The sequence below is a fragment of the Syngnathoides biaculeatus genome, chromosome 6 (assembly GCF_019802595.1).
Source record: "Syngnathoides biaculeatus isolate LvHL_M chromosome 6, ASM1980259v1, whole genome shotgun sequence".
Lineage (NCBI taxonomy): Eukaryota > Metazoa > Chordata > Actinopteri > Syngnathiformes > Syngnathidae > Syngnathoides > Syngnathoides biaculeatus.
In genome coordinates, this window is record NC_084645.1 from 535,518 (window position 1) to 552,852 (window position 17,335).

A 17,335-nucleotide genomic window follows, 5' to 3' on the forward strand; every position below is an offset into this window, starting at 1 on the left:
GGTCCATTCTTGTGGTACAGGCCATGCAAATGAGGGACTGCTGCAGGGTCTTTGGTCCCAGCCCACAAAAGGCCTCATCAAAAATAAGCTCCACACTCACATTGCCTTGAGCAAGGAAATATGATTACAAACAATTAATCTTATAAAGATAACTGGTGTTAAATCACAATATTTTGCTGTTCTAATAAAATCTCTCAAGGTAAATGCAAATTAAATGCACTTGGTTTCATGGTAAAATGTGAAAACTTAGACAATATGATACTGATTGGAGGAAATAACTAGTAGCAGTTGAAGTTGGGGCCAAAATTCTGGAAAAATAAACAAATGAAGTCACACAAAACATTGGGGTTCAACTGAGTAAGCACAAAATATGTCACGTTTTACCATGTGACAATTAAGACTGTCAAAAATGTTTCTTCTGCTATTGCAATAGACGTTCATATTAGGCCTTTGTTGTTTTGTTTATGTAACTATTAAGAGGTTACATAATTTGTATACATTCATAAAAACGTTTGCAGTACTTATGGATTTCCTGTAAAGTTACAATTAAAATTTTATGAATGTGATGGGTTGTCCCAGAATCGATTGTTTATAATTTCCATTCATTCTTATGGGAAGAAAATACTGTAAACAAATTGAACACAATACGCTGCGTGATGGTTTACCAGCGTTCCTAAATGGATTGTATTTGACAATATATAACCTGTTCCAACACAGTGTGGCCTTCCCCAAAGAGTTCCTGTGGCCCCCCTCCCACAGCCACCTGCAGTGTAGCTTTTCGTGGCCAAATATACAGTACCATAATTTCCAGCCTTTAAGGCGCAACTTTTTGGACATGCTTTCAACCCTGCGGTTTATGCGGTGATGCGGCCAATTTGTGCATTTTCTTAACGGCCGCAAGGGGGCGCACGAGCGGGAAAAGGTAAGCATGAGACCGGTGGAATATTTGTGCCGAGGAAGTGACTTTTTACTGGCCCTGTTAGCCCTGCGCTAGCTTTAGCGTTTAGCGTGTTGCTGCTGTGTTACTGGCGTGTCTCATATTGTCTCGTATTATTTTAACCCTGTTAGCGCTAGTGGCAGCGCTAGCATTAGCATTAAACTCTTTCTGTGTGCTGTCTTTGGAAATATCTTGTGTTTCAATGTGAGTTACAATGCAGGCACTTGCGGCTTTTACACAGCTGCGGCCTATGTATGGACCAAATGGTACTTCCTTTACAAATGTGCTCGGTGAGGCTTGTAACCAGGTGTGCTCTGTAGGCCGGGAATTACCGATTATATTTTTTTTATCTACAGGTATGTGATTATCTATTTAAGTCACTAAGAGTGACTTAAAGATTGAAAATATGTATATATATGTTGTCAGTGTATGGAATGTCTAATTTCTAATGCAAATTATCTCATCGAGACGAAAATATATGTTCAACTGTGTCATAAAATCCATGAACTTTTTGATGTTTTTACCAAAAAATACAAGTGTTTATGAATTAAAGTCCCCGAACTTTGAACTAGTTTCCCGTGTCTGAAAAACGCATGTGGCTGACCTCTGACGTCAGTCCAGGGAAACACATCGTACTGCAGATAGTTTCTCATACAAGCACAAGCGGATCCATCGCGCCGTACAATGAACAGCTGGGTGGTCGCGTGCATATTTACTAAATACACGGCATTTGCATAATTTTAAAACAAGACCGAAAACTTTGTATATACATTCAGGATATCAAAGCCTTTATTATTTATCAGTTTATGACTAACTAAACCATACAAGAACTTAACAAATGCGTACCAGTCCTTGTTTCCAACACAAGGCATATCCTGCTCCCTGCGTGCTCGGCACTTTCTTCTGCATTCGAACATGTGTGCTGTCTAACTGGCTCAAATTGATCACCTTTAACACCCTTTTACAAAGCTCGTATTCTTCACTGTCTGTGTGTTCATCGCTCGAAATCGTCGTTCTTAGAATTATTCCAATGCTCGCCATTGATGTCATCGGTTTTGACGTCACGTTCCTACTCAGCTGTTTCCGCTTCGTTTACGTCTTTTTCCGGCGAACCCAGCAATGTGCGATTTCATTTTTTGACAATAATCGAAAAATGGATAAAGAGTTTCAGATTCGAATTCTGCATAAAAACTGTATAATATTAGCAAAAAGGTGCATTGAGGACCACCTAAACACTTTAATAAAAAAAAAAACAACAACAAACAAGAGGGAGCAGAACCGGAAAGAAAATGTGAAAATGGATGTGAGAAAATGGTGATAAAATGCCATGGCTTCTTCAAAGCTTACTCCGGCTTGGGGACTAACTTGATTACAGAACCCCTCCCAATGCAGCATTTGGTTGTTATCGGCAGTTTACTTTTCTCACACACCTCGTACATCTGTCTCAACATGTAAAATGAACTCTCTCACACACACGCGTGCGCACCCACGCACACATATATATATATATATATAGTTATGTTGTTTTCAGGACTTGTTTGTTGATACATCAGCATTGCACTGTGAAACAGAGCAAGCCATTTTCAATAACTAACAATGGTCAATTATTTGTAAAAGTAATACACCCATGCAGGCATTGACCAATACTATGGATTTGTTAAAACAACATATCAACAAAATTAGGACAAAAGGTTGTTTCAGCCCAACTCGAGGGATTTGGTTTTATCCAGCACACACTATAACAGCAAAATGGACACAAAAAATTAAACCCTCCTCCTTTTTATTTGGGTGAGATTAATGATTTCTTTCCAATACCACAACCTGCTAATATATACAATAATTAAACTACAATACAGCTAATTACATCATAACAACAGTGTCGATTATGTGCATTTTACTAAATGCCTGCGTGATTTGATGTACTAATCAAATACAGACATATTACAACATTAGTCATACAATGATTAATTATGGCTTTGACAGAAATGATAGCTCCTTGTATAATTAGAATGCTTCAGGTCTCCAAACACACACACTCGATAAGCACGTAATTTTATTAATGAATATTTCATAACACATGGAATGCTCATCCCATTAATCACAACAAATCTGCATGCTGCACCTGATCACGCGCATTCTATTTAGCTGCAATAGCAACCTCGACTCTCATTGGCTGCGGGGATGCAACAATGGAAGTGTAATGTAGTGTACCCAAGATGGTACGTGTGTGTGTGCATAATAGCCGAGATGCCACTCTGACATTTGCTGATTTGCTGATCACAGTTCTGACGGTTCGAATTATCTGACTATTTAGCCGCTATCATGATTTGTTGCCATGACAACAAATGACACTTGCTGCTACTTTTTAAGCATCATCACAAGGCTGACGAATGTGTTTTTGTGTGCATACCTTGCCAATAAGGGGGATGTCGACAGATCCCCACGTATCCGCCCCCCAGTGTACCATTCCCGATGCAAAGTCTGCTGTCAATATTCCAAGCACTAGAACATAAACAGAAAAAAAATGCAATCATAAATCATCATCATCCTCATAATAATGAGATTTTCTCAGATTGTCAGGAAAAAAAAACAAGAAGTAACCTAATGAATTTGAATGATTTATGACACAAGGCGGCTGATGTTGCTCAGGCCAAATGAGACAAATAATCACTATTTTAACTATTTAACTATTTAATGTTAAGTAGTATATACTATACTAATATTAATTCTGCTACTGTGAATGATATCTGATGTAAAGTTATTGGCAAACCTCAACACAGGGGTACTCAAAATGTTGACCCCAAGTGCCACGTCCCAAAATACTTGCATCTCCAGGTACCACCATAATGGCCGCTATTAAAATACAGCAGCATTGTAGGCCCCAGTGTTCATCAAGAGGGAGGCAGAAATCCAAATAAACATGTCATTTCAAAACTGTAATTACATAGTTACAATTCAAATGTACGCACATAAAGCTTCAATGAAAAATGCACCTAAATTGGAGATTTTGTGATTTTGATTGCAAGACCTATATCAATGTGTCCTGTCTTTGAACAAGCGCAAGCGTATTCCTTATTTCGCTGAATTCCAACTCACCGATGCCAAGAACAATCTTATATACGTCGAGGGCGGAGAAGTTCAGGAGGAGCAAAGTGAAGTTGACGACGAAGAGGGCGAGGCAAACGATCACACACACCCACTCCTGGACACGCTTACCTGAAGACACACAAAAGAAACACTTTTCAAACTATTGTCTGAGTGGAGTTATTTGGAAATTGAATGAAGCTGTCGATTTTCACTACAAAAACAGCTTTCAATTAATCAAGCGTTACAGCACTAGCAAAGAGATTAAGAAAGTCAAGTTCAGTGTGTGAGTGTGTGTCTGTTCCGTTCAGGATTTTAATATATAATCAGGCATATGAAGACAGTTGTACTCTGGGCTGTGGGATCATGACCTCTTATATGTGATACACCAACACTGACATAGCACCAAGCCCACTCGGACGCACACGCATACGCTTGGGCCGTTTCAGGTGGGACGTCAGCCTCATCAGAGAGGTCAGCAGTATTCATTTGAAGACAGCACGGACCATTCTTTTATTCTAAACTCATTTATCAGCACTTTTATGGGCGAGGGACACACACTTAGTAATCGTGAATTATTGAAAACACACACACGCAGTGCGGATCTCGAGCTTATTAATTATGATGGGAGTAGGTTCTGGTCCTTTCATGATACTTGCATGATTTTGCACTTTCTTTGGAGGTGTCAGATCACATGACAGCTCACAGCCAATCACGTTTCACGATTGTACAAAATAAACAGAAAACGTTTCTCTGTTTTAGAAGTTTTCATACTTATATTTCCCCGCTCTTCTTCGTAAAACTTTAATGTGCTCGGATCCTCCTTTACGGCAGCATTAGCAGCCTATGAGATATTAATGGCAGTTTTTGAATTAAGCACACAGACCTCCGAGTGGGCGCGCCTATAGACCTGAGCGACTATTAATAAGCGCTCATAAAGGATGCAGCAAAGTGGTCACAGGAGATTTAAGAGACGTGATTATGGATATTTCAAGAACTGTCAAAAGGTGACCTTTCACCTCCTGGAAATAGCATCAAAGTTGGAAAGAGACTGAAGAGTTGTTCTAATGGAATCTTAAGTTGAGATTCTCCGTGGCTTTAACTTAAATCGGGGAAAACAGTTGCATTTCTTGTGGTAGTTGGATGTAAAGATGGAAAGTAGGATTGCATAGTTGGTGTTTTTGAACTCAAATCTGTACTTCTGTTTAACAGTCAGGAAATATACACGAGGCCTAAGTACAAAGTTGTGATCGGAAACAGACTGGATCTTTTGCCTTTTGGAGTAAATCATATTGCCTGCGACAGTGTGAAAAGCGACAAAATGTTTAAACTATGGATGGTTGAGTGCTGATATCAGGTATTAGCATCACGCTGATGCCGGTCTTATTTCAAAGATATTGGTACTCAAAAGGCAGCAGATTCCAGCCATCCCAAAAAAAAAAAAAAAAAAAAGTCTGATAAAAAAATGATATCCTTGTCAACATTTAGCAATACACTGCGGCTATTTGACAATGCAAATAAATCATCATGTGAGTCAGAAAGAAAGGTCTATGTTCACAATTACAGTATATCCATCCACCCATTTTCTTTGCCGCTTATCCTCACGAGGGTCGCGGGGAGTGCTGGAGCCTATCCCAGCTGTCAACGGGGAGGAGGCAGGGTACACCCTGAACTGGTTGCCAGCCGATCGCAGGGCACATAGAGCCAAACAGTCGCACTCACATTCACACCTAGGGGCAATATAGAGTGTCCAATTGATGTTTCATGGTTTTGGGTTGTGGGAGGAAACCGGAGTACCTGGAGAAAACCCATGCAGGCACAGGGAGAACATGCAAACTCTACACTGGCGAGGCCGGGACTGAACCCGGGTCCTCAGAACTGAGAGGCCAACACTTTTACCAGCTGAGCCACCATGCTGCCTACAGTATATATTATGTAAATTCTAATTGTATGCAGGAGTTCCCACATATAAATTCAATTGTGGCGGCCCGTCACAATTAAAATCTGGCCAACACAAAGTCATTTGGCCTTTTTGGGACTCAATTCTAAACCCACCAGGTAAATTATTCAGTCAAATCATTTTGAAAAAGTTCCAACAAAAATATTTACCTGGGATTTTTTGCAACTAACAACTACATTCTTAGGAGAAATCAATTTCTGGTCATTTAATCAATACATGTTTTATATTCAAATCACACTCATTTTTCCTGTATCCAAACCCCCATTTATGCAACTAGTGTCAGTGTCAACTAGTGTCCTTAAAGCTATGCTGCTGTTACATATACATACACACCTACATGCACATGCACAACATACATTATAGAGTATACTTGTGATAATATAATTCTTACAATATAATAATGATACAATAATATATTATCTAATATTATATAGAATATACAGCATAAATACCCACACAGACGGCCACGGTATGCCAATTACAGAAGAGTACACACATCATGCATGGTCCAGAGCTACAAATGGAAAAGTAATTCAAGAGCCCTGTACAGTAATTGATTATGCTGTACTTTTTTTTTTTTTTCTTTCCATTGTTAACACCACTTATCCCAGTTAGTCACGGGGAGCTGGAGCCTATTCCAGCTGACTTTGGGCAAAAACATGATTAATTTCTTTGCACTTATTGATTTAAGTGATTTTGTTTATTTTAATCATTTCAATCTCATAAGTGTTGGTTCCTCCATAAAAACCCGACAAAGGGATTCCGATATTGTGGGGAAACATTTATTTGTAGTCTTGTAACTGGTCATCACTGTTTGGAGAGTACTCAAGAATGACTACTCATCCTGGTATCAGTGTGGAAAAAAAAAAACATTCTGAGTGTAACTCCACAGTCAATGGACCTTTCCGATGGCGACCTTACGCTCCGCCCCCTTAGCCATGTCCCACAAGCTTTCAAAATGGCAATTGAACAAAACAGGTGTGAAGTCTATTCTTTATCACGTATTCCAGATAATATTGGGGTATGTTTTTTGCCAAATGCGTCAAATTTTTCCAAGAGAGTGCTACAGAGAGGTCTCAACTATTTCACAGAAGGATATGTAAACGGAATGAAGATTTTGGACGGAGCAGGACGCAATGTCAGAATTACAGCGAAACGTTGGCGATCGATGCAAAAATGTGTGACGCCTCACAAACTTTATATTGAAATCCAACAGGATAAAACAGTGGAATCGTACTGCACATGTAAAGCAGGGTGAGTACTTTTTACTTGGAAAGATCACGAGTAATATCATTGTAGTCTTATTTTTCTTGCATGACATCACGCATTTACGTATCACGTGCCCGACTCTTCAGCAAAAAACATTACACACTTCATTTAGCAGGTCAGTGATACATTGTTCTCCTGCAATGTATAAAGCACTGATAATAATTCAATTAAACTCAGAGAAGATACTTCTCCCTCCCTTACCTTTGAACATACAGCTTTGTGTTTGTTGATATTGTTCACATTTAGTTGTACGTGCACTCTTCCGTGAGCCTTAATCCATCGTAGATACTTTGTCAACTGTGTTTCAGGCTTTAGAAAATGAATCAACCGGACCCCTTGTAACCTAGCAGGATAGCTTTCATCAGAATTGCACGTTCCCCAAGCGCATCTGAGGACCATTTTCTTTGTAACATTAACTTTTCCAACAACCAGCATTGCTTCTGGGCCAATGTGGTGAGAGGGGCTTGTCAGGCCAGGGGTTAAGACAATGCGGCAATCTGATTGACTGTTATTGTCCGAGTGATTGACATGTCGGAAAGGTCCATTTCTATTTAGAACAGTGGACCAGTCACAAGACCTGTCATTTTGTGTTAACTAATTTTCTGGACATTGTCTATGGTATGGCATGCTTAATGCTGCTGATTTAGATTTCTCACACTTCTTTAAAAGTCGATAACTGCAGCAGGAGCCTTGGACCCTACCCCAACCCCACCAAATAACAATCCTCGCTGCTGTTTTAATGTGTACCAATGCATAGAATCCAATACACAGGCACACATGCAGACTTGAAGGGATCAGTATGGCAAAATTCACTGTTTAAATTGGCTTACACACAATGACACCCCAACTGACAGATTCTCTAACTCACGCTCACATCAGTTTAGCACAAACTCATGTCTTGTGACACAAATACACATTTAATCCATCAGGAGAGCACACGCGCACAAACGCACACAGTGTAGGGTCGCGGAGCAGAGGGGCGGCTGTCAGGTGATGTGCGTCAGTCCTTGGATCCTCTGGCTCCCTGGTGAGGGGAAGGAAACTAGGACAGGCCTCCGCTGAGTGCATGAGGACACACACACAAGCTCATGTCCCTCAGGCTGTGGCATTGCTGGATATCACACACGGCTATGGACGGAAACACAAAAACAGCCGTGAAAAGGACCTGAAAATTTAGAACTACAAAAGCGTTAAGATACGAGAGACACAATATCTCAATTAGCCAACACACACACACACGCCAATTACAGCTGGCACATGAACAGCAAAATTATAAGTTGCACACACGACCTCACCTAAACTTGGTATAAAAACACTAAAATTAGCGTTACACACACACATGAGCACAGCAGCCCTCATTTATATTATTCTGACAACAAGCCTCCCTGGTAACCCCTCTGCCATCGCTCAACCTGCAGCACCCCCTCCCTGAGATCGTGCGCGTGGGCGTGCGCGGCAATTTAACCTGGGCGGGGCCAAGGGAGGGGAACGAGGGGCGCTAATAGGCTGAAATTAATCAACGCGCCTGATTTGCTGTCTGGGGAACGAGTGGCGGCCAGCAGGCTGCCAACACATACTGAATACTAATAGTGTACGGGGCACACATGCACACACAAGAATAAACAATACTGTATAGTTTAACACTATCATATGGACACAATTAGACCAAAGAAGAAGAGGTTTCTTCTCAGTGTTATTTTGAAAGTGGGGGTAAAGTCTGGGCCAAATAGAAGTCATCACATTAGCATTGTGTAAAAATCATTTTTATTTTTGAGCCTTTGGTGGAGCTCTGTGCTCCGCAGGCTCCCTGAAGTCGTGTACTTTACTGTTTTTATGAGACCACAATGACTAACATATGTGGCGCAAAGAAACAAATGGAACTCATTCAGACACACAATTGCTGCTTTATTAGCTTTATTGTGATTTATTTCTTGCTTCAGAATTTCATAATGCCCAACAAAGAGCAGACTCATTAAAATGTGCTTCTTCGATAAAAAACAGACTACAGTACTGGCCACAATGTGTGGGGTGAATGGGTGTTATATCACGCCAGATCCAGCAGATGGCACAGCACTGAAAGAAGAATAGAAGTGTGTGTGTTTCTTTCAGCTTGTCCCTTTCGGGGTCGCCACAGCGTAAGAAGAAAAAATAGACCATGGAATGTCATCAATCTATGTGAACTGTGGGGCTTTTAAGCTCTTTGAGACTCTTTTGAGGGCGATAGAAATAAACTTGAAAGTGCACATAGAGACAAATTCTCATTCTCATTCATATTCCAACAGATGGCCCATTTAGAGATTCCAGTTAACAAACTTTATGTATACATTTTGGAGAAAGCCAGAGGACAACCCACCCAGAGAAAAACCACACAGGCGCAGGGCCGAGTCGAGATCACATCCACATCCTTTTGACACACTAACCAGACTCATACAACATTGTTCACTTGTAGTCAGTCACTGTGATTTGATGGGCGCTTATACACCCACGCATCATCGCACTCGCAAATCTGTACAGTCGAGCACGAAAAATCACGCGCATAAATTTTTTTATCAGTAGAAATACATGGATATTGAAAGGCGTTGCTTATTTTGTGTTGTCTTGACCAATGCTCCCTCACACCTGCGCCACTGCTCAATTGCACACTTGTCGCACACTCTCAGGGCACATGAAAAACGATCCAGCGCAGTGAACCACAGCCTGACGTCTTTTTTTTTTTTTTAAACAAGAAGCACACAGTCTCTAACAACGAGCTGCTGCTCAGCCAACCTCTGACAACTACGTGACACAGCCCCCTCCATTCTTAAAGGGTACACTCATAATTACAAACGGAACACACACCCGCAACTCTATATCAGCGGGCATGACTGACCACACTCGTACATTTTTCAAATGTGAGTGACTGCTTGTTGTACAATTCTGAGAACTTTCAATCTTCTGAACTTGAATTTACACATATGTACGGATTTTAAAACATTATATTTTACTCTATCTATGAGGTGAGACTGGAATCCCTTTGGACTATGATGTTTGCAGATGATATTGTGATAGTGAAAGCAGAGAGCGGGCGGAGGAACAATTAGAAAGATGGAGGCACGCACTGCAAAGGAGAGGAATGAAGATTAGCCAAAGTAAAACAGAATATATGTGCATGAATGTGAGGGGCGGAGAAGGAGGAGTGAAGCTCCAGGGAGAAGAGATAGCGAGGGTGGATGACTTCAAATACTTGGGGTCAACAATACAGAGCAATGGAGAATGTGGTAAAGAAGTGAAGAAACGAGTCCAAGCGAGGTGGAACAGTTGGCGGAAAGTGTCTGGTGTTCTCTGTGACAGAAGAGTCTCCACTAGGATGAAGGGCAAAGTTTAGACTGTGGTGAGGCCGGCCATGATGTACGGATTACAGACGGTGGCACTGAAGAAACAACAGGAAGCAGAACTGATCTTGAGGCATAAGGATGGCTAATAATCTGATTTTATCCTATTTTGGCCAATAAGAGGATCGTGAAGCTATTGACACAATGCCAGCCACACTCAAATCTGAAACAAGCAAAGATTCAGCTAAAAGGTGACAAAAACAATGTGATGGGACTATTTTGAACCAATAGGAAACTGAGGGCAGCAAGCCAACTACAGCAAAGTGGAGACTGCTGAGTAGAGGCACCGATTCAAGGTGACCAAACATTCAGCAAGAGTGCTACGTATTTTACAACTAGGTAGGAATGAAAACTCTGTTGGATCAATGACAGACCAGCAGTGGGTTCCATGGTATACTGCCTAGGATCCTGCAACTGCTAGCTGACCTGGTACCACAAATATGTAGCACATGCTTTCTCCATTGGGGGGGGGAATCAACAGCACGTAGGGCTGGGCTGAGTAGGTACTCTGCAGGAGAAAACGGACATAAGTGACCTTTCAACATCCATTCAACTCCTCCAGAAGAAAAAAAATATTCATAGAGGTGCAAAGTGACGACTATTCCGATGTGCATCACAAAGGACAATAAACCACAACACAGACGCCTCTGCGACTGTTTTTATCCCGCGTCTCGCTTTGTGTGTCCCTGGCTTGTTCTCAGTAGACCGTCTTCAGATGGGACATGGAGCGAATGAGGGTGGGGGTGTTGTGGGTGGTAAAAGTGGGTCACATGCTTGGAGAGAATGAAAGAGGCATCGGGAGATGGGGGAGACAGACAGTATCAGGGTGAGAGGGGTGAGGGGGGGGACACTCAGAGGATGGGGGGGTGTTAAATTCCCTTGTTTAGGAGTAGTGGATCAGTCACAGGCCTCATTCCTTTCATGTGATCTCTGCGGACCCCAGAACTTGGGACACACACACACACACACACGTGCACACACACTTATTGGTGCACACACAAAACCAACATGAATGCAAAGTACACTTTCAAGAGAAGAAGAAACAATATACACACACACACACTCGCGTCAGACAAACTTAATAAATCTATTACCCTGTAGATTCAACAGCAACAAAGAGAGGAATGTGGCAAATGAGATTCACCAACAACACACACACACTTTTGAAGCCACAAGAGAGCGAGTGTAAGTCGGCCGTGCTCCAGCCTCTCGCCCCTATGGAGATACACATATACATACACACACACACACACCACACACACACACACACACCACACACACACACACACACACACACACACACACACACAAAAGATGGACAGATCCAATCGTGTTTGTGTGTGTGTGATGGTTGCCATCCAGTCATCCCTTGGGCTTTCAGCAACCACCATATTCATCTGTGGCCCTCATCAGAATAATTGCATACACACACACACACACACACACACACACACACACACACGCAGTCAAGGTCAACAGGAGAATGGTAGCTAGAAGGCTTGCCCGAAGCCACTGTGTGGTATTGTATACTGTATTTCACACAGTTGTGTGTATTTCAGAGAAAGGGTGTCTCTCAAAAGTGTCAATCTACCATTCAGAGGTCCACTTTCCATAGTGCTTATCCTTAAAAGGGTCACGGGCATGCTGCAACCTACCCCAGCTATCTTTGGCCGAGAGGCATACAACACCCTTAACTGGTTATTCTACTTAAAGGAAGACTCTCCCTAAAATTTACATGTACAATAAACCCTCCAATGTGAAGTTATATTATTGTTCCATATATTTTGGACATTAATAGAAGAAAAAAAATTAAAATAAAGAACATTTTTTTTAAATCCAAGCAAAATCTGGATATGTGCCAGCTTTCACAGCCAGACCCGGAAGAAACATCCTTGATCCCGCCCCTGATGTCATTGGTGCTTAGCATTACAGGCCATTTGTTCTAGCTAAGCCAAGATGACGACGTGTTGTGCACCAAACTGCAAGAAAAACTGAGAAACCGCACCCAAATGTGTCCTCCTTTAACCTCTCGCGGGGTCAACCTGACAGGTTAAAGCTGTGGTTGTCACAGTTGAGGCTGGTTCATCAGTCGGGGAAATCTGCATTCATCTAACAATTACTGGTTATTAGCAGCTTAGCTTCAGTGAAGAAAATGAGTATTTAAACGCCCTGCTATATTGCAAGTTCTCCCACTTAGAAATCATGGAGGGGTCTAAAATATTAATCAGAGGTGCATGTCCACTCTGAGAGAGAGAGATGATCTAAAAAGAAAAATCTAGAAGTCACAATGTATGATTTTTTTATAATTTAGTTGTGATACGGCTGCAAATGAGTATTTGAACACCTGAGTAAACCATTTCCGATGACGTCCCCAATCCCAGGATGCCCTTATCCGCCATCTTGCGTGTCACTACCAGTAATTGGAAAGGGAATGAGATAAGCCGCGAATGACGTCCACCATTTTTTTAATAACCCGGCTTGTGTGAGTCTACGACATTAGGAAAACCGTGCCAAACCTGCCTGGGTGCAGAATCACACTGCTTGCTGTGGCAGACTTACACCAGTTATGAAAATAGAGTCCACTTTCTTTTCCTTAAATGAACCAACATATTGCACTTGCACTCTACATTTAAAGTAATCAGTATACACGACTCCACACAGAAACAAAGTGCCTGTCCTTTTATAACCTGTTAGGAGCAGTGGTTAAATTCTTCCACCGACCAACATCATTTTTCCCTGGTAGTGATAATGCCTGCATTTTTTTTCTTCCAAACCGGATGTTTTTGGTCCATTTCTGTAACCCACAAAGTTAAATTCCAACTAGGTTACATTTCTCTTCTCAAGTTCCTCAATCGCTGTCGGTCTCGTGGAGATATTCATTTTTCTCCACCTTCTCTATGGGCTCGGGGAGTCAACCCCCACATTCTTGGAGAGCTAATTGGAGGTGTTTCTCAATGCAAATGAGACTCAGCGTGTGCAAGCTTGGCACTTTAGAACAGGTATGATTTATCAATACAATATACTCGTTTGTGCGAGATGTGCACAAATGTTTGAAAAATGTGGATTTTTTTCTTTTTTGTATGTGTACCTCCTCTAAATTTCCGTTGTATGACTGACTCCATGTTCCATACGCGATTTAAAAAATGAGGGGCCTGGACTTTTATGGCTATTGCTAAGAATTCAACAAAGTGTAAGAGTGTGGTCAAGTTAACACCTAGGATGGAATACTACACTGTACAAGTATATATTATACTTAGTTTAATATCCTACTCCAGGATCCATCGCCCTATGATCTGTTCATATTTGTATTGTTTTTTTCCTATAGGAAATCACAAAACGTTCCAAAGTCAAACTGTTACCGTCACAAATCTTGTACAGGCAAGATTTTAAGTAAACTTTTAATATCGCTTACTGTCATATAAGCATACCAGTAAGCACATCGTTGACATGACATTTAAAAAGAATTGACTCATTTGGCAAATTCCTACCAATTTTCTATATGTTCTGTAAGCTATAGTCATGAAAATTATTGAAATTTTTTTTTTAATTAATTCACCTGGCATGCAGTCAAATCAATATTATAAATTTGTTTCACTGCTTGAATGGACTAAGTAAATTCAGTTTTCAGCTGAACTTGAATTTATCGAGATGAAGCTGTACATCATTTCCTATCATGTGTTATGGGCCTTAAAAACTACTTACAGTATGTGACTAAAACTGACTTAACAACTCTGGCCTTCATACGGTGTTGCAGTCCAACACCACTAGTTATCCTCACTTGGGCCAGTTTGATTGTATTTTATTATTTTTTTTTAATGTTACCTTCACATCCAAGTGTAATAATTGGGCCTAACTCCGCTTCAGTATCGTGTCTCTTCGGGGTGTTAATTGGGTTCTCATTGTCCAAAATAGAGTTTGGAGGTTCTACTGCTAACATCTAGCTGTGGTTTACAAATGCACAATCCCACACGTGGGTTTGTGCGCCCTAAGATGAGGACATGATGAAGCGACACGTCGGCTGAGGAGGACGAGGGCCGAGGGCGTCTCTTCAGCCCCTCGGGAGGTCGAAGGAGAGGAGGGGCGAGCCGGGACGAGAAGAAGGAGCGGGAGGAGAAGCAAAGCAGCAGAGACAAACGCAGACGTCTCCAGCTGTTTGTCCATCCAGGCTGTGCTGTAATGAGGCCACGTTAGGCTCATCTAACTTGTCCAAAGTCTAACAAGGCAAACTACTATTTAGATTTACCTCCCGCCAGCGTAGACACGCAGCCAAACATCTGAGCACATAACAGTGTGGCGCTGCCTTAAATGGACTCTTTGGCATTTGGAATTGAGCCTGTTTAGTTGTCTTTAACAGACACTTGTCAGCATGTGGGAAGCATTTTTACTTTTAAGTTTGCCTTCAAATGTCCTGGTGGCATTGTTAGCGTGGACAAGCGCATCCGCTGCCTGCGACCTGCTGGGCCTTTTGGCTGCAAGCACCAAAACAAATAAGTCTTTTTGACTCTACCTGCTCCAAACATGAACGTGCAACATTTTATATGTATTTTTTGTTTCTTGCTCTTTTCATGTACTGAAACCAACTGTGCACCATTACAGACATGAACAGAAAAGGTGTGTCCATAAGCTTTTCTCCTCGGGTCGCATACAGAAATTCTGAGGGATCCAAGGGACATTTTGACATCATTCAACTTCAACTAAACATGCTAAAACCAACACATCCAGCATTTATATATCATTTGCAGAATATATTATAGTTTAGGAGATATTTATAAAATTGTTGCATCAGGTTTAAGATTTTTTTATTTTATTTTGGAGTGCATCGCAGCCATGTATCCCATGAAAATAGAGACACCCCTGCACTGAGTACCAGCAAACTCACATCTAGACTATTGGAATTTAAAAAAAAGGGAACTCTAGTAAATTGAACCAAAATAGTAAATGAAAAATGTTTCTGAACTACTGCATTTCACACAGGAAACCCATTAAGGAGCTTTTTTTAGCCACCTCGGGTCCTCAACCCAAAAGATAGAAGAGCGCGCCTTGAGACCTGTTGACCCGCGTCCGGGCAAGGAAAACCTACATCTAATTATTTTATTCGTCATAGGCGTCTTAAAGCTGTGCTTTGTCTGGTCCATCACCTCGACTCGGTTTCCCATGGGTGACCCAGCAAGGAGTCTGAGCCCCAGACAACTGAGCTCCTAGGATCATTGGGACACACAAACTCCTTCATCACAATAAGGTGATGTGCCAAGGAGCGGGTCCCAGTGTTTATTACAGTATTAAAGAACATTCTGCTACAATTTCATCACGTTTACCTTCACTTCATGAGATCCAAGCGGTTGGTCTACATTATCAAAGTATGCCTAAATATGGCATTAATTTAATATTAATCGCAGATTTTCTACAGGCATGCCCACTGTCTGCATATTGCCAACTAATTGCCCATTTTTCACAAAGTGATATTGTGTGGAATTTTATTTTTAAATCAATTTAATTTTACAACATTATGTTTCATTTAAATATGCTCCCAAATCATGTATTTAAAAAAACAAAATAATCACCATCCCCCATGTATAATGGAAAGTGTGTTGTGTCATGACGTGATCCACGTCTGCCTGTTCTGGATTATTCTTAACGTTTAGGCTGTGTGCTAACTAAGCGGCCGCTAACTGAGAGAGGATAAAGTGTCGGGACCCCAAATGCATGTGTGATCCTCTTAAGCATCAAAACACTCAGTTACATACCAAACTTGACCTTCTGCTTTTAGGACCATCACAAGTTCGTCTCTGTTGGGGCATTACATACATTTTACTGTGCATCAGGATTTGGAAAAGCAAGGGTGTCAAAATTATACCGCCAAATTTTGAAAAAAGAAAAAAAAAAAAACTTGGGATTGGCATTTATGACGACACAAAAAAAGAAAGTGTACAAGCTTCCCTTTTCATTCATGCATACAATGCTCTCAGGCTGCATGTCACAAGCGTTTCACAACTTTTATTGAAAAAATGTATTTTCATATACAGAATGCTCTATATAAAGCTAATTTACCATTTTTAGTAATTACAGTGGTCAGAGCCATCCGACCACTTTTTCCATCACCTACACTTTTCACGCTGCTTGTTGCCACTGAGAGAAAAAACAGAGATACCTTGAATTATTTTTATAGCTCTGTTGATTATTTGTCTAGATTTCAAGGCAAAAATTGGAGCTACAACCGCTTGGATGGCTGCAGTGCACTTTACACAATGGTGAACGTCACATTATGTCTTGAACATTAATTACTTTGCAATCGTTGCAGTTCTAGCTGACGTCTCTTACTTTCTGCTTGTCCCATTTGGGATTTGCACGGCGTGTCATCCTATCTCCTGCATTCTACTCTAACACCAAATGCCCTAATTTCTTCCCATTAACCTTCTTTTTGGTCTTCCTCTCGCTCTTTTGCCCGGCAGCTCCATCCTCAGCATCGTTCTGCCAATACACTCACTCTCTCCCCTCTGGACATGTCCAAACTACTGAAGTCTGCTCTCTCGAACCATGTCTCCAAATCATCTAACTTTAGCTGTCCCTCTAATGAGCTCATTTTTAATCCTATCCAACCTGCTCATTCCTAGCGAGAACCTCAACATCTTCATTTCTGCCACCTCCAGTTCTGCTTCCTGTTGTTTCTTCAGTGCTACCTTCTCTAATCCGTACATCATGGCTGGCCTCACCACT

The 17,335-nt window shown here is 41.3% G+C and overlaps 1 protein-coding gene across 1 annotated transcript in view; it reads right to left on the reverse strand.

The window, feature by feature from the left end:
* The window catches only part of si:ch211-212o1.2 (uncharacterized protein LOC492735 homolog), a 38,127-nt gene that overhangs the window by 15,711 nt on the left and 5,081 nt on the right, over positions 1 to 17,335 (reverse strand). The window contains exons 2-3 of the mRNA XM_061823680.1: positions 4,034 to 4,153; positions 3,348 to 3,439 (exon numbers count right to left, since the gene is read on the reverse strand). Coding sequence (XP_061679664.1) covers positions 3,348 to 3,439; positions 4,034 to 4,153 — 212 coding nt within the window. The remainder of the gene's footprint in view (positions 1 to 3,347; positions 3,440 to 4,033; positions 4,154 to 17,335) is intronic.